Source organism: Chanos chanos, chromosome 6, assembly GCF_902362185.1.
Source record: "Chanos chanos chromosome 6, fChaCha1.1, whole genome shotgun sequence".
NCBI lineage: Eukaryota > Metazoa > Chordata > Actinopteri > Gonorynchiformes > Chanidae > Chanos > Chanos chanos.
This window is the reverse complement of record NC_044500.1, coordinates 13082422-13102057: the sequence shown is the minus strand read 5'-3', so window position 1 is coordinate 13102057 and position 19636 is coordinate 13082422. Positions and strand designations below refer to the sequence as shown.

At 45.4% G+C, this 19636-nt stretch overlaps 1 protein-coding gene across 5 annotated transcripts in view; it reads left to right on the top strand.

The window, feature by feature from the left end:
* The window catches only part of cux1b (cut-like homeobox 1b), a 115362-nt gene that overhangs the window by 71443 nt on the left and 24283 nt on the right, over positions 1–19636 (top strand). For 3 of the 5 annotated variants that reach the window (XM_030776496.1, XM_030776498.1, XM_030776494.1), the window contains 6 exons: positions 5197–5245; positions 6556–6660; positions 6829–7017; positions 7349–7407; positions 8205–8253; positions 8389–8485. In XM_030776496.1, coding sequence (XP_030632356.1) covers positions 5197–5245; positions 6556–6660; positions 6829–7017; positions 7349–7407; positions 8205–8253; positions 8389–8485 — 548 coding nt within the window. The remainder of the gene's footprint in view (positions 1–5196; positions 5246–6555; positions 6661–6828; positions 7018–7348; positions 7408–8204; positions 8254–8388; positions 8486–19636) is intronic. The other 2 variants (XM_030776495.1, XM_030776497.1) reach the window with 1 other exon arrangement.

Below are 19636 nucleotides of genomic sequence, written 5' to 3'. Positions count from 1 at the left end.
GCTCACCGCAGAAGCGTTGACTTTAACCCTGCACCCAAACCCAGCCTTAACATTATGCAGTGTTAAGACGCCGTCCTCCGGGCAGACTCACAAGCCCTGTGTAGACAGACATCTCCTGATACTGGATGACCACAGAATTTCATGGAATTTTAAACATTTGTCAGGGACTGACTCTTACAGCAGTGGGTATGTTTTCAATGGACACATTCATCCGGCGGAGAAGTATGAAGAGGAACTGGGCTGGTATGTGAGGACAGAGAGAGAAGTGTTGAGGTAATGATGTGGAATGATGATGATGTTGAGGTGTGTCTGAACACAGTGGCTGCTTTGCGTCTGAGGTATGAGATGTCTCCCCACAGTGGTAGTCGTGTGTAGGTGCACGCCTCAGGAATGTCCCAGGGGCAACAAAAGGATCGCACACCCACAAACGCCGTGGCACTGAAACTACATCTCTGACTCACTGTCGCACATCAAAGACGCGCTCACACACACACACACACACACACACACACACATGTTACAGACCCAGAACTCTCCTCGTTCACTCAGAGGCTCGGCTTAAGTTCCTCATCGCGAGATGGGTCTGACGCTCTGAGGTTTGAGAGCGAGTGTGTGTGTGTGTGTGCGTGTGCGTGTGCGTGCGCGTGCGCGCGCGTGTGTGTGTGTGTGTGTTTACATGAGTGTGCTTGCGTGCATCATCAGCCCCGCACCACCCAAGACCTCCACCAGTGCCTCCACCTCCTTCTGCTCTCTCTGATTACTGCTAGTCAGCACACGTTCATTGATTGGGTGGCTGTGTGTGTGTGTGTGTGTGTGTGTTAGAGAGAAAGAGAGACAGGCTTTATCTAGGTCATGTTTCAGGGAAGTAGAGTTGTGTGGTAGGGAAGCTCAGGTAGGGTGTCTCTGTAGAGCACTGAGCTGTGCTGCTGATTAAGGGGGCAGTGCAAGCACTCTCCCTCCCCTCTCTCTCTCTCTCCTTCTTTTTTTTCTCTCTCTCTCTCATTCTCTCTCTCCCTGCACCTCATTAATGAGACATCCAGGAGAAAGAGGGACTTTGGGGGCTGGGAGAAGGCGGAGGACTCTGTCACCCCTCACCCCTCCACAAAGCTGAGCCATACCACGCCGTCTCTGAGCAGGGTCAGTCAGGAAAGGCCGAACCCCCCCACCCGTCTCCCTTCCAGCCTGGATTAATCAGGCCCAATCAAACATAATTACCCGTTTAATTGGAATTCTAATAGTCCCTTGATTGCTCAATTAAAATCCAGTGATGACTGGTGCAGAGGCTGGCGACGGTTGCTAGGGCTCTCTCTCTCTCTCTCTCTCTCTCTCTTCCATGAGCTCTTTGTCAGTGACTGGTATGAGGCCTGAGCCCTGTGCTGCTTTCTCACTGGGCTATTGACTCACAGTGGGAGACGAGACTCAACCAGAGCTGGTCGTTGACTGCCTCAAATTTCTTTTGAAAGACTGGAAGGCCTAAAGGACTGCTTTGTGGTCACTCTAATCTATCTGTTTCCTTTCCTTGTCTTTTCGTTTTTTTGCCATTTCTGTTTTTGTAAGGTTTAGGGTGCTTTTTTTTCCTCGTAAGTGCCAGGATGTGCATTCGTTGATCTGACCCGTATTTGTGCTGCATATGGATTGTTTTACAGTTGTTTTGACTGCACTAATGATTTTATAGCAGTGCATCCAGTGTATGTGAGCAGAAGCGTCATAATCTCCTCATAGGAATTCCCCCCCCCCCCCAAATATATCAGATCTTATCAGAGCAACCTTACAGTTATGATCAATTTGATCTGTCTATTATAAAGCATCAGTATGTTGCATTTTATTGGCACTGAATGATCAGAATATAAAATACCCATCGTTGATGGTTTCTCGTGGAGACTTGGGGGTGGGGGGGATATTGACCTGGTTTTGGAACAGATCTCTCTCGCGTTTCAATTACAGGCGGTTGAGAGAACTTCCTTTAACCGCGGCTTATGAGGTGAACGGCGCTGCTGCTGACCACAGATACACTCAATCAGCACACGCACACACATACACACACACGCACACACATACACACACACACACACACACACACACAAAAGAGAGAGAGACAGAGAGAGAGAAAAAAATCCTATCGCTGATCTGCTTTGGAATCCTGCCACCATTTCCTTCATAATTCCAAAAATCCATGCAAATCCAAAGGTTTATTTAAAACGCTTCGTACATCTGTACTTTGATTAAACGATCACATTTGGCACTTTGCTCTGTATGTGTGTTACATTATCAGATATTTTCAAACTGCCCCCACTCCCGGCCCTGATAACAAAGCCCATGATTGTACAGAAAAGCAGGCATGAATCCGTATTAGTTTTACCTTAATGCGCTAATGCATGGGAGTTGTTCAGAAGCAACAGGGAGAAAAAGGCATTTCCTATTATATCTGTGTGTAGCCTAAGGCATGCTTTTGACCTCGTATCCAGTGAGCGTGTTTTATGATTTAGAACAGCTCTGGACGATGTGTTCAAACACAGCGTTCTTGTTGTAACCATAATCAAACTTGTGCCACCATTGACTCTCTTGAAAATAACCATCTTTTGAAATGGCACCCCCAGAGCACACACACTTACACACACACACACACATTCAAACAAGAGCCATGCACCCTCCAAATGATACACGCATGTGTAATTACAGATTGAGCCTTAATTAAGGTAATTAAGTACTTCATGCAGAATCACCTATAATTAGATGTTAGGTCGTTAGTGTAATTAACGCACTTGAGCAGCTTTCCATTTCTGTGTGTGTGTGTGTGTGTATGTGTGTGTGTCACAACTGTCAGACAGTTTAATGGAACTAACCAGAGCAGCTATGGCACAGACATCACTGTATAAATGTCTGAGATGATTAGATGATTAAATTTTTTTTTCATGGTCACATGACACCTGGATCCCTTCCCTGTGAAAAATAAGTCAAGATCCGTTGTCTCTATGACTGCTGATGGCTTCAAAACCAAAGGCCTGCCACATAGTACCCTCTGTGTAGTAGAATACAGAGTGATGACCTGCAGTGTCTGAACAGGGATGTTGGTTTATACAGAGCCTGGCCCCGTGCTCTGGCCAGACCTCCTTTAACCCCTTCTGTAAGTGCGCCTTTGACCCCCAACCTAAAAAGGTGAGCGGAAAACAAACACGTGTGCTGGGCCATTGGTAGGAGCATACCCTTGGCAAGCAGAATCAGAAAATATTATGTCAGATTAGTTTGTATTAAGAGAAGCCTAAAGAGTATATTAGTTTAATCCCTCTGTTTTAGCGTGGATCTGTCCAGGGGGCTTAAACACACTCACTCCCATGCTCACAGCCCCCTGGATTAGGCTGAAACTGAGAGGGCTTAATGGGTCTACCGAGGTGTGTGTGTGTGTGTGTGTATGTGTGTGTGTAAGTACTTGTGAGCAGTAGAATAATTTTCTCTTTATTTTTTAATGTATCTTCAAGCAGAAAGATAAAGCTACAAAATTACTTCAGTTCTTCATTTTGAATAATGTATCTGTAATAGGTATTTTTACACGTTTTCTGCTACAACCAATTAAAAAGTTCCACTACAACAGTGCTTAATACAGAGACAACTACAAATGCTCTGTTTTTCTTTTTTGTTTGTTTGGTTTTTTTGTTTAAACTAGATAGACTGTAGAGCCACATTAAACTTACATTTTCACCCTTTACATATTCAAGACAACATCCAATTTGTGTCAGATATAAGCATAAATAAAAAAAAAAAATGTAGATTACCTTTCATTTCACTGTGCAAGATGCTTTGTAGACTTTGCACTTTGTTTTTAATGGGACACACATTCTGAATCATAAAAAAAAGAAGAAAGCCTAAGATCTAGAACAAAACACACGCAACTTCCACTGACTGAGTGATTAATCAGACCTTTAAAAATAAATCCCAGAGGTGTCCGCCTGCAACCATTTGTGAAAGAGAGCGCGTCCTGTCCGAAATAAACGACGACGCATTGAGCCAATGGGAACAGACTGTGCAGTAGTGAGAGGACCTGCCAATAAATGAACAGATTAACATTCATATAAGATTAATAATTAATCATTGATTAACCATGTACATCCCTAACGTCGATAAACGTAGATATAGAAATATAGATATATAGAGATAGCGATGTATATCTAGAGATGGAGACTAATAGATATATATTGCCTTTGAGAACGTGAAGACCGTCATTTTTGATCTGAAAAATCCAGATTGTTTCATTTGCAGAGTCCTTACTGTTATGAGCAGTGATTATAGAGTTATGAATTCGATTTGTTCTGCAGGAAGGAGGGAAGATGAGTTTACGATGTTTACAACTTCGATGTGCTGTTCGTCACGATTTATCATGAACGGATCTCATTTTAGCTCCGAAATCCCTCTGGCTTTTCTCGGAGGGCGAATGAATATGTAAAGGAAAGACTCGATCAAATGTCACGTTTGGTCCTTGTTACTGTTACTATATTTTTCACGTTTTTACTTTCACGTGTTTTTAATCTACTTCGCTGTCAACTCTGGCTTGAACCTCTTGAACATCACGTATGCCGCCTTTCAGGAAACGTTTCAGTATTCATTTGATTTTCATTTGATGACAATTATTGAAAAGCATAAAAAACGAATGTAGAAATAAAGTATAGCTGTTTCGGAGTTGTTATAGTAAAATAAGTTATATCTGTATAATAGAGTACCGAGATGTGGAAGTGAACGACTAAATATGCGAGATCAGACATATTTGTCTGATTATGTGACTGAATTCATGAGAATCAGCCAGTAATTCTGCTGTGGAGAGAAACAAAATGCACAGAATGCATTTGCATACAAATGTGTGGACATACGCACTGCATTTTATGTCCAAATGTTGAATTATGCTTAATCTGAATTTAATATGAGCCTGAAATGAAGCCAACGATCCATTTCCCAACTCGGCCACAAACAGTCAGACCTACAACAGACTGAGAAATTCACTGGCACTGCACCCCGCTGCCAAAATGGCACTGTGCTGACAGAATCTCTGTTTGACGCTGTGTGTGTGTGTGTGTGTGTGTGTGTGTGTGTGGCCATGCGTTCGTTTGTTTGTTTGTTCATTTCTTCATTCGGTGGTTCTTTGTGACAGTGTTATTCATGTGTGCACAGAGTGGGCCATGTTCACCTGTGGTCTTGTTTGCTTTGCAGGGCCGATGAGATTGAGTTGATAATGACTGACCTGGAGAGAGCCAATCAGGTAGGTCTCCAGTAATCCAGAGAAGTTCTGATCTTTCAATGAGTGGCTTCTTTTTTTTTTTTCTTTTTTTTTTTTTTGTAAACAGACTTGGGGCAGCTTCAGTTAAACAGGTTGAATATTTGAATAGGGTCTACCTGGCTGTACCCAGATCCTCTACACTCTTATTGTTCTTTGACACACTGTAAACATAGTTAGTGCTTATAAACTGCCAGACTACCTGTGCAAAGTACTGTGATGTCATACAGACCTTCGGTTTACAGCTTACTCAGTGTAACTAGAGCTAGGTTCCTTTAGTTAAAGTAAGTATTCAGAAAATTTGAATTCTCAGGCAGTTCAGTGTCATAAACAGTCCAGATGTGCAATACGTGTGTGTGTGTGTTTAATACTGTATGTTCTGCGTAACTATACAGTATATCCGTCACATATCTAAAACTACACTATACCTTTAAGAAAAACCAAAGCTGAATTCATGGATAAGCTGTAGTGTATTGAGGATTGAAATGCAAATATCGAGCAGGAACAGTTTGTCATTAATAATACGATGCGGTAACAGTTTGTCATTAATAATCCATATTTTGACGTTTCACCAAAATAACACGCGTATTCCGTATCTGCCGTCTACTCCTCCAGGGTATTAAAAAGCCTCTTCTAAATCTCGTCATCCCGGGTTTTTTTCGCCCGTTTCACAGGGCTTTAGCTTAATTTTAATGCTCTAAAAGTCACTGGTGACCTTAAAGAAGAAACTTGAGGTGCCTTTGACACATGTGTTAATGTTAGCCCTGAGCGTGATGGCTAGACCTATCTGTGCAGAATAGCACATTCAGCACACTGTTCACACCTCCAATGTGAAGGCCACAGAGGATGTGATATCGCTCTGAGGCATTTATCAGCTCTCTTCACGCTCAACAATTACACACCAACAGAAAAATATATATATATATATATACACACACACTGTATTTATATAAAAATATGTGTGTGTTTGTGTTTGTGTATAAATTCTGCTTCATAGCTTTGTAACGTAAGAATTCAGTCAAATCTCTGCTTCGTGTGTTGCCTGCAGTGTCTATAGAACACTGTTGAATAGGTAAGAACATAAATACTGAATATAGCTTTAAGACAAATCTGGGTTTTTTTAGGTGAATCGGTGTTGAATGCGCGTCCGGTTACTTCTGTTCATTCAGACTGCGGCTTTATCAGAGCTCTTTTTTGGTAGTCCTGAAAGCGTAGGCTTACATGGTGTCTGACCTCTGAGGTAACCGTGGCGATGTGTTTTTGACTCTGACCACGTTGACCTCTCTGTCCCCTAGAGAGCTGAGGCTGCAGAGAGGGAAGCAGAGGCTCTGAGGGAACAGCTGACCTCTGCAAACAAGTCCCTGCAGCTGGCCACCCAGATCCAGACCGCCCCTGACATGGTACAGCACACCACACAACCACCTTACCTCCCTACCCTCAGGAACTGTACGCAGTCAGTCCCACAGTCCCACATTACATCACCAGGAACTGAGAACCAATCTAACTCCATGTATGTGTATGTGTGTGTGTGTGTGTGTGTGTGTGTGTGTGTGTGTGCGTGAGTGTAGGAGCAGGCAGTGGAGGTGGTGTCCCGCAGCAGTCTAGAGGCTGAGCTGAGCGCTAAGGAGCGAGAGATGGTGCAACTGGTGGAGGATGTACAGAGACTGCAGGCCAGCCTGTCCAAGCTCAGAGAGAACTCCTCCAACCAGATCAGCCAGCTGGAGCAGCAGCTCAGCGCCAAGAGTGCGACCCTCAAGGTCAGCCACGGCACCAGAGGGCACCACTGAGCATCTCTTACATATCAGTGTTTTACAATCAACCTAGTACCAGGACAAGTTAGGAATGATCTGTATGGTCGTGTTTTCAAGGATAGAGGGGATCGTGTAACCAAGGGCCTAAGAAAGTCCTTATAATTCTTATTCTCTTACCGTTTTTGTTTTCACGAAATTTGTCTCATTTAAGTTCTCTCTCCACTTATCCTCTTGGCACCTAACACTGTCCTTGCATCTCTGAGTGGCATTGCGGTGACGCGGATCTGTTTCTCTTCTCTCTCCTTCTCTGATCTTTTTTTTTGTCGTTTCTCTGTAGCAACTGGAGGAGAAGCTGCAGGAACAGGCTGACTATGAGGAAGTGAAGAAAGAACTGAGGTGAGACAGTTGGAGCCAAACGTTGCTCCTGTGTCTCAAAAGCACGGTCTATAAACGTCGCCTGTTTTCATAGCCATTTTACCCATTCTCGCTCGTGTCATTAGAAAAGGCTCACACCCAAAGGATCAGGCGAGACATTACGCTTAAATAAAAGCTGGGCTGTCTCTGAACCGTTAATGGTGTCTGCGTGTGTGTGTGTGTGTGTGTGCGCGTGTGTGCGCGTGTGTGTGCGTGCACAGCTAACTCAGTTAGGGCACAACGTTGGCCCTGATTAGGTCCTATCAGCGCTTGGCTGATCTATTTATCGCCTTTCTTTCATGAGCTCTAACTGACTTCCCCAGCACAGAACGTCTGGCGCTCGTGTTTCTATAACTCGATTCCGTGTGTTTGTAAATCTGCTCCATCTATGAATGGAGTCCTTTATTCAGCGTGCTCCATGGCCCAAATTCACACTACCATAATCAGCTGCATAACTGCCGGCCGCCTGCAGCGCCGATAGCATCTCTGAAAGCATTCCACTCTAATATAGGGGGAATTGATCTGATCTGGCCATGAAAAACATTAGGGGCTCCTATTTAGCCATCTTTGAAAATATGGGCGCTAACACAATTGGAGACAACGCATTCACAAGCAGATAGATTTAATTTGATGTTGTTTTATTGAATTCTGAATGCCTTTGACGCACTGTGCATTACTCTGTGTGTTTTTTTGTGTGTGTGTGTGTGTGTGTTTGTGTGTATGTGTGTATCTTTGTATGTGTCTGTGTCTGTCTGACTGGACTACTTTTTCCTTCACAGTATCCTCAAATCCATGGAGTTTGGGTCCACTGACAGTTCCACGGTGCAGGTAAACACACTAAGCCAGTGCTTCCTTTGCAGACACAACCATTGTTGCCGTGCTATTCTTCTGTGTCCGAACTTGGTCAGTGGTCTCGTACTGACCATCTCTGTGACCTCTCTCTGACATGGCCCTTTCTCTCAGGATTCGTCTAAGCCACTGGAAGTCTTGCTGTTGGAGAAGAACCGCAGTCTGCAGTCTGAGAGTGCCTCTCTGCGCATTGCTAACACAGAGCTAAGTGGTAAGTCTCTTTACATGACAGGACTGGTGAGTGAGAGAGAGAAGCTTCAGATGTTTGGGCCTATAGTAAGCCTTCTGTTGCTTTAGTAAGAAAAGGTATAGAGGTTTTAGGATGGAACAGGAGAGATTGTTGGTTGAATCGCAGTGTTTTTTACACTGCTGTCTCTTACCCATATTGCGCTGAACGCTCCTCGTAACTAGATGAGCTGAAGACATTTTATGCGGCATTGCAACAAAAGTGGTGTATTTCCTCAACTTTGTGCACACACGCTTTCTCTCTGTACCGTATTTGCATATTGCAAAACCACCTTTTTCAGTGTGAAATTTGTTTGTGTGAGAAACACAGTTACAAGCTCTAGATATCATCAGCATTATGAGTCTGAGTTCACAGCAAAACTCATATGGTACTTTTTTTTTTTTTTTTCCTCTCGTCATCTTTACTGTGCCAGTTGATTGTGGGAGAGCCAAGCGATTTCAGAATGCATACTTTGTGTGTCAGGGTCTCTGTGCCGTTTACATGTGGTGTTCAATAGACATTTGAACACTGCTGTGTTGGTTATAACCTGAATTCCTCAGTCTGATCACACCTGAATGCCAGACATGACCTGGTCATGTTCTGGAAGCGCATTCAGATTCCAAAGGCATACGCAGGTCAACCACAGTATGAGGTCAACTTGTCTCCAAGCTACAAATGCGCTACACATCAGTTCACCCTTGGCTACAGGAAGATTAAGAAGACATGATCAGACATTCAAATGAAGTTGCCCTGCTTCCTCCCACAGTCACTGCCCTTTCTCTGTGTGTGTGTGTGTGTGTGTGTGTGTGTGTGTGTGTGTGTGTGTGTGTGTGTGTGTGTGGGTCCATATGTATGTGTGTGTGCGCGAGGGTGTGCATGCTTGAAAAATGTCAGAAGCATTCGCTTTGGGGCTGCATAAACACCGAATTTAAATACGGCATAAAACTTAGCATAAAATTAGCATAATTGACAGGTCACTATGGCCTGATCCTCTCAACATGTCCCCCTAATTTCAGTGGACCTTTGGGCCATTTGCATACATGAAATTTGTTTATCATTTAATTTACTGTGGACTCCCAGTGTCAAACCATTCCTGACTAAAGTTTGGAAAGTTTTTTTTTTTTTTTTTTTAAAACTTACCTGAGGCTCTGGATTTTAAACAGCGGAACTGTTGTAAGTATTTTTGTCTTACCCTGCCTGTGTGGCCAGTGGCGTGCTTTATTCAGAGTGGCGTTTGCATTCAGGTAGAGACATTTGACCCTCTGGGTCTACGGAGATGTGTCTTATGCTTATGGAATAGGGCCCTGCAAGAATTCTACCGTTGCCAGATATGTTTAGCTCTACATGTAGGCTATTTCATGAAAAATTCATGCCACTTGATTTCTAAGGTTCTTAAATGTCCTCCTCTTAACTGCCTCCTTCGGCGTTGTGTCCACCTATGTCAAGTGCTAAAGTGCACTGTGCTGTACCTCTGTGGGGCTGTTGTGCTCCTCTGTGACCCAAGAATATTTTTACTAGATTCACTCAGGACTGGGCAATGAATATTTAGTGCTTAAGGTTGCTGAAAAGCATTGTCAAGAGTACTGTGCAATCTGTCAAACTCATAGTTGTAATCTTGCTCTTTTTGAAATAATAGACTTTCTCTCTATTTCCTTTCTATAACCATTTTTTCCCCCTATTTTTCATATTTTTGGTGGTTTTTTCCTCTTTTCCACGTTTTGCTATATTTAAACTAAGATTTTCATAAAGACTGCTTCATCAGAGAAGTTTTTTTTTTTTTAGACAGCCGTAAATCAGCATTTTTGAAGACTCTAATCGGGCTTTAGGCCCTCATGAACTCTGTCAACATTGAGCTTGACACTCTGATGAATTTAAACCAACCAGGGCTTCTGCTGAACTTCAACCAATCACAGCTCCCATATCATCAAAAGCACCAACCAGAGAAACCAGAGGCCTTTTGAACTGTCCCTCTGACTTATGTAAGGAATGCACTGTCGAGTTTTTCTCTCTCCAGTTAACATGTTTACCCCAGCAGTGCCCTTATCTGCTCAAACAAAAAACAAAAAAAAAAAAAGAAAGAAAGAAAGGAATCCAGATGGCCTTATAAACTCTGAATTCAATGCTGAACATCTCCCAGTGTGTCCGTGCCTGCCTGACCCTGCATATCAAAGACTGATGGCAATGGATCTGGATGGCAGCATCAAAATGCAAGGCGGCCATTTTGTGTCAAACAGTGTCTTTGTCCTTCCAGGCTGTTGCTTACAAGAAAGGTGTAAACCACAAATGCATGGGCGGCTTGTCTGGGGGGTTTGGCAAAAAAAGAACAAAAAACAATAAAGTTAATTTAAGACATTTAAAAAAACAAAAAAAAACAAAACATTTTCCTATTTATGTAAAGGAAAAAAAAAACTTTTAATTTATGTCTTTTTGGACCCCTTTTTTTGTTGACTCCCCCATAATGCATTGTGTTTCACCTTTCTTGTAGGGTCAGCCAGACAGAAAGGGAAAGAAGCATCAACGGAGAGCCAGCCGCGCGGGCCCACGTCAGCCAACTCCGCCCTGCCCACCCTGCAGGGTTCCACCCCTCCTCCCACCTCCACTCAGCTTCTGGCCCGCACTGGGGTTGGCCCCAACTCAGCTGGCCCGCCTTCCTCAGACCCCCCATCCAGCACAGCCAACGGCGCCCACCCGTTCTCGCCCACGGGAATCGGGCAGGACTTCTACAGCGCGGCCTACCCCCTGGCAGGCAAAGTGGCGCTCAACTCCCTTCTGCAGAGGCAGCTCATGCAGACATTTTACTCCAAAGCCCTGCAGGACTCCGCTTCGGGCGGGGCCATGCTCTTCGCCCCGGCCCACTACGCCCCCGGCCCCCTGTCGGCCAGCCCCCTGCCCCCTCACCAGCCCTCCGTCAGCCCGGACATCAACGGCACCGCCCCCTCGCCCAGCCAGTCGGAGGGAGCCGGCAGCGCCTCGGAGGGCGAGGACATGGACACGGCCGAGATCGCCCGGCAGGTGAAGGAGCAGCTGATCAAGCACAACATCGGCCAGCGCGTCTTCGGCCACTACGTCCTGGGCCTGTCGCAGGGCTCAGTCAGCGAGATCCTGGCGCGACCCAAACCCTGGAGTAAGCTGACCATCCGAGGCAAAGAGCCCTTCCACAAGATGAAGCAGTTCCTGTCGGACGAGCAGAACATCCTAGCCCTGCGCAGCATCCAGGGAAGACAGCGAGGTGAGTGCATAGCAGTCTTAAAAGAATATACAGTCCTTCAGATTTAGGCTGCACACACAGTGCTCAGTTTTAGACTTGTAAGACAGGCACTGCATCAGCAGAAGCAACTGCGTGTTTCTGTATGTGTGTGGTGCAATGTGTGTTTGAGTGCGGGGCGGGGAGGGGGCTGTGTGTCTGTGTGTGTGTGTGTGTGTGCGTGTGCATGCGCGCGCAGGCATGTGCGTGCGTGTGCAGCTGTGAAGAGCCTCTGAAGGCTGTGTCAGAGTCTATATTGTCACAAAGTGTACAGTTCTGTAATAGACCGGACGCTCGCCTTCTTTCATGTCAAATTAAACGCCAGAGTAAATTTCTCATCGCCGCTCATAGAGAACCCAGCATTCAAGATGTTCCTGTAAAGCTCTTAGGCCCTGGTCTTCACTGCGAACTGATCAATACAGAAACCTTTCACTGATCAATAGTATTGACTGCGAGGAGAGGCACCGGGCAAGTCACAGCTGAGTTTCGATCGCTCTCGCCCGCCGTATCTGAGGCAGCGTCAGTCAAGCATCAGGCAGTGGGAGATGGGCAACGTGCCTCTCTACTCCTACCAGTGCAGAGCAAGTGGCATTTTGACTTCTCTTCAAATTGATTGGGGGAAAAAGACCTCTTTTGGCAGCTGGATGTGAAGGCTTAAAAAACACTGTGGGCACGTGGCTGTCCGCTCTGATTATGCGCCGGCGAGAGAAGCTTGGCAGTCAGCAGAGTGTTGGGGAAATATCGCACAGGGAGAGACAGAGAGAAAGGAGAGAACCCTGATGGCTGTTACCATATGCAAGTCTGGAAATAGTACAAAACCAGAATCCTGGCACTGTGCCTTAGACCTGTCCAATATCCATTCAAATGTGTAGCTTTTACGCTAGCCCGCAGAAACAGCACGTTTTATCGAGTTTTATCGTACGTTGCCGACACGCAAGTGAACGCGGTTTGAAAACTTTTTTTTTTTTTTTTCCCCAGTCAATTTTCTTTTCCCTCCTCGAGCCCAAATTATTCAGTGTGGAAGTCGCTAAAACGCTGGCCTTTTTTTCGTGATACGGAAACTGAAAGGTGTTAAATGTTCTGAGGAATGAACGAGTTCCTTCCTCGCTGACCAACACAAATCAGAGTGTGCTCAGATACAGGCAGCTGTGACTCTGCATCCTCTCTACAGGCCAAGATTCGAAGTGTCTGCCAAGAAATCTGATGCTGGATTGTCTGTGCGAAACTAGCTCAAAGTCACCTCATCCCCCCCCCCCCCCCCATCGGCCATGTGTGCGTTTTTCAGCTCAGCTCAGCCACACTCATCTTTTCATCTTGTCGTCGCTTTTTTTGTCGTTTATTTTGACAGAGAGCCCAGGCCAGGCCCTTAGCCGAGTGTTTCAGGACGCTCCGAAGCGGAGAACCGGCTCAGAAGGCGCCTCGCGGACAGGTGTGTCCTCGTCCCTTTTTTTAAAACCCAAAAAAAAAAAAAACAGCGGGTGTCCATAGTCCTCCATTCACATCCCTCTCTCTCTCTCCGTCCATCTTATGATCATCGTCCCTCGTTCCAAAAAAAAAAGAAAAAAAGTGATTCGCCATTTCAAACTTAAAGTCATTTTTGTTTTTTGTTTTGTTTTTTGTTTTTTTCCCTGAACTTCTAATAGTTGAGATTAGCATTCGTTTCAACAGAGCCTGCTGTTAGTTCCTGGGGACCTGAGGTACCGGCTAGTTTTCTTTTTTTTTTTTTTGGTTTGCTTGTTTTTTTGGGTTTTTTTTCTTTTTCCTTTAAAATCGTGTCATGTAGTTATTGAACGGTGACGAGTGCAGTTGTCTGAAAGCCAGCTCAAACCAGCACTCCATCACCACTGAGGCGCACTGACGTCAGGCACAGGCAGCCGTATGTAATTTGGATTTTTAATGAGGGCTTGCGTGCGGGAATGGGCTGAGTTAACGAAGCCTAAGTGACCATCAGGCGTTGCACAAAACCCCTCAGCGGTCAAATAAAAACAGGCCGCTTCTCTGATTCGTGGGAGCCCAGTGACCTCAGACTGTGTCATCCATATTCAGAACCATATTCAGTGACTTTAATAGTGAGAAAAGTATAACGGTGGAATAAACAAGTGTGTTTAAAAGGGCAATGGTTTCAGAGCAGCAGGAGGTATGAGTTTGTGGTTGATTTGAGTGCTGCTGGCCACCACTCGTTCCATATATAAGAGAACAGGGAATTACTTCCATGTTGTGTTAACCATCATTCCTTACCAGCTGACATACGCATTAAAACTGTTCCTGCAAAATATTGTCTTTGATGCTTCTCTTCCGTGTAAAATGTAAAAGGGCACTTTGATAACTTTGTGAAAATGACACCTTGCATTTTCTGACCCAACTTGAATCGCCGACTTTTCTCCTAAGCCTCCGTTGCTCTCTGCCTTCAGGTAACATCACCACCCGAATCCGCACACCAGACACAGGGTCAGACGAGGCCATTAAGTCCATCCTGGAACAGGCCAAGAGAGAGCTGCAGGTGCAGAAAGCAGGTTAGTCGCACACTGCTCTATATATTCACACCTCTTCATCCACTTTATTAGGTCTGTCTGCCATGTACCGCTGTCTGCCAGTTTTTGGCAAAGTACTTGGCCTATCAGTGATATCATTCATCTAGTTCATAATTTGCCTTTCTGTCTCTCTCTCTCTCTCTCTGTACTTCTCTTTTTCTCTTTATAGCAGACTCATCTCTCCCTCCTTCCTCCACTGGTGGGATGAGTGGCAGCAGTACCGGAGGCAGTGGTTCAGACGAGGCTATCCGCTCCATCCTGGAGCAAGCGCGGAGAGAAATTGAGGCCCAGCAGGCAGCCCTGGAGCCAATCCTCAAAGCCTCTTCTTCCTCATCGTCCTCCATCTCCTCCCTCTCTCAGGGCGACCTCTCCCTGCTCTCCCCTAAACTGCTGCCCACCTCCTTGGCGGCTCCCCTGCCCGCCTACAACCCTTTGGCCCTGACCCTGAAGAACGCCCCTTTGCTGGCCTCCTCGTCCCCCTCCTCGCCCCTCATCGACTTTTCCACCATCAAGAAAGAGCGGCCCGGCTCTCCCGGTGCAGAGGGCGTGGCCGACGGAGGGTTCAAACCGGGCAAGGCCTCGGACGGGACCTTCAGGGCCCACGGCAGAGATCAGTGGTGGAGCACCACACACCAGGACCGCCGCGGCACACCCACTCAGGCCCCGGACGAGAACCACAGCCAGGAGGACTCCAAGGAGGTAAAGACCCGTTCGTATGCAAGCAATGACTAGACAGTTCATGCGGTGAGACGGCGTCAATAAGCAAACACTCTTATACTCAGCGCATGGTCAAGGATTAGGGATTTTACACCAATCAGCCAGCCCTCTCCATGTGTGTAGAGGTATATCGTGAGTCTTAAGTTTATTGGTTTATTTTAATTCTGTTTGTTTTTTTTTTACTTTCACGTCGGCCCAGCAGTTTTTAAATATTTTAAAATCCAGTGGTACACCTGCTGATTTCTAGAGGTTACTTATATGCTTGGTGTTGCATGGAACAGCTTGGCAACCCAACTCATACCTTAGCCAAAATGATTGGTCTGTGTGTCTTTGGTCAAACCAGTGTTTTCTCTCAGAGACAACACAGAGTCAACCTAAGCTTTTTTTGAATGTGTAGCAGAACATAATCTCAACAAAATGAAACCACTCACACATGATTGACATGTTTTTACAAAGCAGTCCTTTTATTTAAGAACTGTGTGGTACGTAGACCAGAGATCACAAAAAAAACTATTCAGTTCTCATTCAGGCCAAAGACAGCTGTAGTCAAAATGGTCTTTGAATGTTTTCACCCTCAAAAGTTTATACTTCTGTTGTCTCAGATGCTCTGAGCTAAATGATTTGTTTCTTTTTTTTTTTTTCTGTGACCTTGTGAGCGCATGCCTTTACACATAAAGAAATGAACCCTTTACTCCATCCATACGGTTATAGTTCTTTTACAACTCAAGGAATGTTTCAATTTTTACAACTTCTCCTCCCTCCCCAAGTAGCTTGACTTCAAAAAAATGGATAAGAGTACCCTTCGTTCTCTTGTACACTTCAGCTGGTGGTTCAACGTCTCCCGTCCTCAGGAGTGGCTGTTCAGACTGAAAGTTAAATTGACTTGCTTGTCACCAGCCATGTTAGCCAAACATGAGCCCTCTACCCTTTTCAGTAGACGTAATGCCCTTTAATTTGATTTGTGCTCTAGTGTAATCATCTAGTGTTTGACCTAAGGAGCTGAGTTATGTTTGAAGATTCGTGACCAAGGTACTTGGAGCAATTGGGCTGGTTTTGGATGACCAGGACAAGAATGACGTTAGTTTTTCCGGGGGGGGGGGCGGTTGTGCAAAAAAAACACACGAAATTCCTCGCTAGAATAATCCATCCGTGCAAGAATTTTCTTAGACTCGAGATCGGCTCGGATCTGACACTCGCGCGCGCGCTCTTTGTCTCAGAGCCGCGGCTCTGCGCCGTGTCACTCGTGTGGCTGGCCGGCTGATACGACAGGGCAGTTTCTGTGACTCTCTCACTCACTGTGTACTCGGCTGAGTGGCTACAGGACTGACTGTCACTCCCTCTCTGTGTCTCTATGCCAGACGTCTCCCCGGCTGCTTGACCCCCCTCACTCCTGGACAGACAGGCTTTACGCTGGCTCCCCCTACCTTGAGCTCAGCGGTGCCCCCGTGCCCCTGTCCGTGCCTGCGCCCCGCCCCGCCAAAGCGGCCGTCCCCCCCTTGACGCCCGAGCAGTATGAGCCCTTCAACTACCGGGAGCTGGACACGGCGGAGCTTACCCAGCTGGTCAAAGAAAAACTGGCAAAAAGCGGCGTGTGCCAGCGTTCGTTCGGAGAGAAGGTGCGCGACCGTTGCCCTTTCCTCCCCTCCTCCCATCCCGAACCCTTACTCCCTAAGTGCCCCGCCCTCACCCCCACACCCCCCGTGTCCCTAAAGAACAATCTCTCTGCGGACTCGTGACGTGGCTTCGGTTCAGACCTCACCAAGTCTGTCCCTAGGCCCCTAGCATAAACCAAACCCAAAAGAGTTCTCCTTTTCGGAGTGGAGTCATACCTCCAAAATAACTCTGTGTGGGAGTCCATTAGTTTAAAATCAGCTGCTTTCCTGCCTTTTCATGATTGATAAAAAGTACCCAGGCTTGCTTGGATCCCTTTGGGGAGCGTAGATATTACCAGAAACATCTTGTACGGGCGACTGTAAGATAGCGCTCACCGTTAGTGCCTGGATGCCCTCAGCTATATTGAATGTTCCTCTTTTCCTCTCAATACATGAGAGAAAACTGGTAATTTGCTCGGAAGAAAGATGTTATCTTTTTTAGGAGTGATAAACCATGTCAATTTGTCTCTCCGCAGGGGCAAACTCATCCATGCAAGTCCGATACGACTCAATAAAACCTGATGAATAGGCTGCTAGAGCCCTCTTTGCTCAACTCCCATTCATATTTATCACATCCATCAAAGCGCTCAAAGCTCGCAGTGCCTCTCCCAGACTGCCACTGCCTCATGCACTCAAGCAAAAAAAAAAAAAAAAAAGCCCTCCGCCAAAATAAAACTAGATTCAATTACTGACGCCCCTAACCAAATTATTTTTTGCAAAGGTTCCTAATCCAGTAAGATTACTGGAAGTTTAGGGAGATTTCACAGTGTTGCCAGAGTTTTTCCTCCAAAAACAGAATTTAGTTTTATTGAATTTGGAGACTGTCCAAGATGTGAAGTGTTATTTACAGTCACTGGAAAAGTCGAAAATTGCTCCTCTTGCCCTCTGTCTGTTTCTGTAATGGAGATCAGGCCAGACGTCTGACGCTGGATGGAGTAAAGGAGATTCAAATTTCTGTCATTAAGTTCTGGGTTATGTGGGGCTTTATTTTCCATCAGCGCCTCTGTGCTTGCGGTGTAGAAGACATTATCAAGTTGTTGCACGTGTTAACAGTGAAGTAACATCAAGTATCACGTGTGTTTTCTGTGTGTGTCCCTAACTGAAGTTCTAACGTGTGTGTGTATGTAACTTGCAGGTACTTGGCCTGTCTCAGGGCAGTGTAAGTGACATGCTGTCTCGACCCAAACCCTGGAGCAAGCTCACTCAGAAAGGCCGGGAGCCCTTCATCCGTATGCAGCTGTGGCTTAATGGGGAACTGGGCCAAAACACACTGAACCAGCAAGGACCAACACAAGGTACACACAACCTTAGTCCCCATACGTCCATATATCACCATAAATAACAAACTCCACACTGTTAAAGGGAATTCTGCCTCCAGCCAAGGAGCAGTGGTATTTTCCAGTGCATTGTTGCAGCCTTTTACGGTGATCAGATAGTAAATGTAGTGCAGTAAGCGTGAAATCACTGCAAACTGCGATTATTAGTGATTTTTAAATGAAGAAATGGATAGTTACACAGGTTAACACAGAACGTGATGTTGTCAAAGAATCAGAAGTGCAGAATGCGGAATATATATATATATATATATATATATATATATATATATATATATATATTTTTTTTTTTTTTTTTTTTTTAATGCGGTCAAACAGATGTTGGTTCATTATTTCAAAATACCAAGTAATCACTCTGTGTTGATTAAGATTTTTTCTCCTTAATCAAAGCAGCACTATAAAGATGTTTTGCTAGTTTGATTTTCACGCACCTTGAAAAAACATATGCTGATAATAATGTCAGTTTGTACAAAAATTGCTCAACATTTCTTGATCAGCTGTTGTCTTTAATATCACTGATTTCAAGGCTTTCATACAAAGAATAAGTGTATCATTGAAAACCAACCAAACAATGTGTTAGCAGTTGACCTCCTTATAAGTCATGATAAAAAACAGCCCTACAGGAAAAAAACTCTCACAAACTGTCCATGAGTTTGTGAGAGAACTGAGTGGAAAATTTCAGTTCTTACGCACTTAAAACCAACACATTTTTCAATACCCTGAAGGTAGTTTGGTCAAGCCCTGTCTCATCCTCTGTCTGTCCCTGGGGAGTCTGACCTCTATCTGTCTGGACAGCCAAATTGGTTTTCTGTCTAACTCACACATGCACACAAACATAGACAGCACCCCCCTCTCTCTCTTACAGACACCACCATCCATCACTTTATAACCATTGTCTGTCTACCACTGACTCACATGAACCAAAGGGAGCTTTGTGCTCCGACCGCGCCGTGATACTGTCATGTCGTCATGAAGTGATCAGGTGACAGTTATGAAATGACGTTCTTACAGTCAAACCCGGTTTGAACTAGTAAGTACTCAAGCACACGGGTAAATATTCATATTGACCCGATACACTTCAGTCTGACCCTCGTATGCAAACACACACCTGCGCGCAGTGAGTTTAGCCGCGCGACTCTGTGTGTGTTTTGCCTGTATGGAGTAGAGCTTGGCAGTGCCGCGGCGAACGCCGTGAAGAACCTCGGCACAGCTTAGGGGAGCGCTAATGAAGGAGGCTGAACCTCCACGATTCACAGAAGAGAGAGAGAGAGAGAGATAGAAAGAGGGAAAGAGAGAAAAAGAGGGGAGGGTTGTGGGGAGGGGTGGGGGAAGCACTCCCATGAGGCCTCCAGAACTGCTCTAATCAATTAGCCCTTGGTAACACTGATGTATGGTAATTACCAAACCCCAACCTCCCAGACAAGCCAGCATAGTGCTCCCTGCCTGCCCATTAACATGCAAATGACTGGCCAATCACAGCCTGCCATGAATACTGAAGAGGAGAGGAAAAAAAAGGGGGGGGGGGTCCACAGGGAACTGGAACACGGGTCTGCCCAACAAGCCCCCTTCTCTCAATCACCTCTTACACAAATTAGGCCCCAGCAATCCATAGATGAAGCTGATGAGTGAAATCAAATGGAGGAGGAGTGGAAATGAAT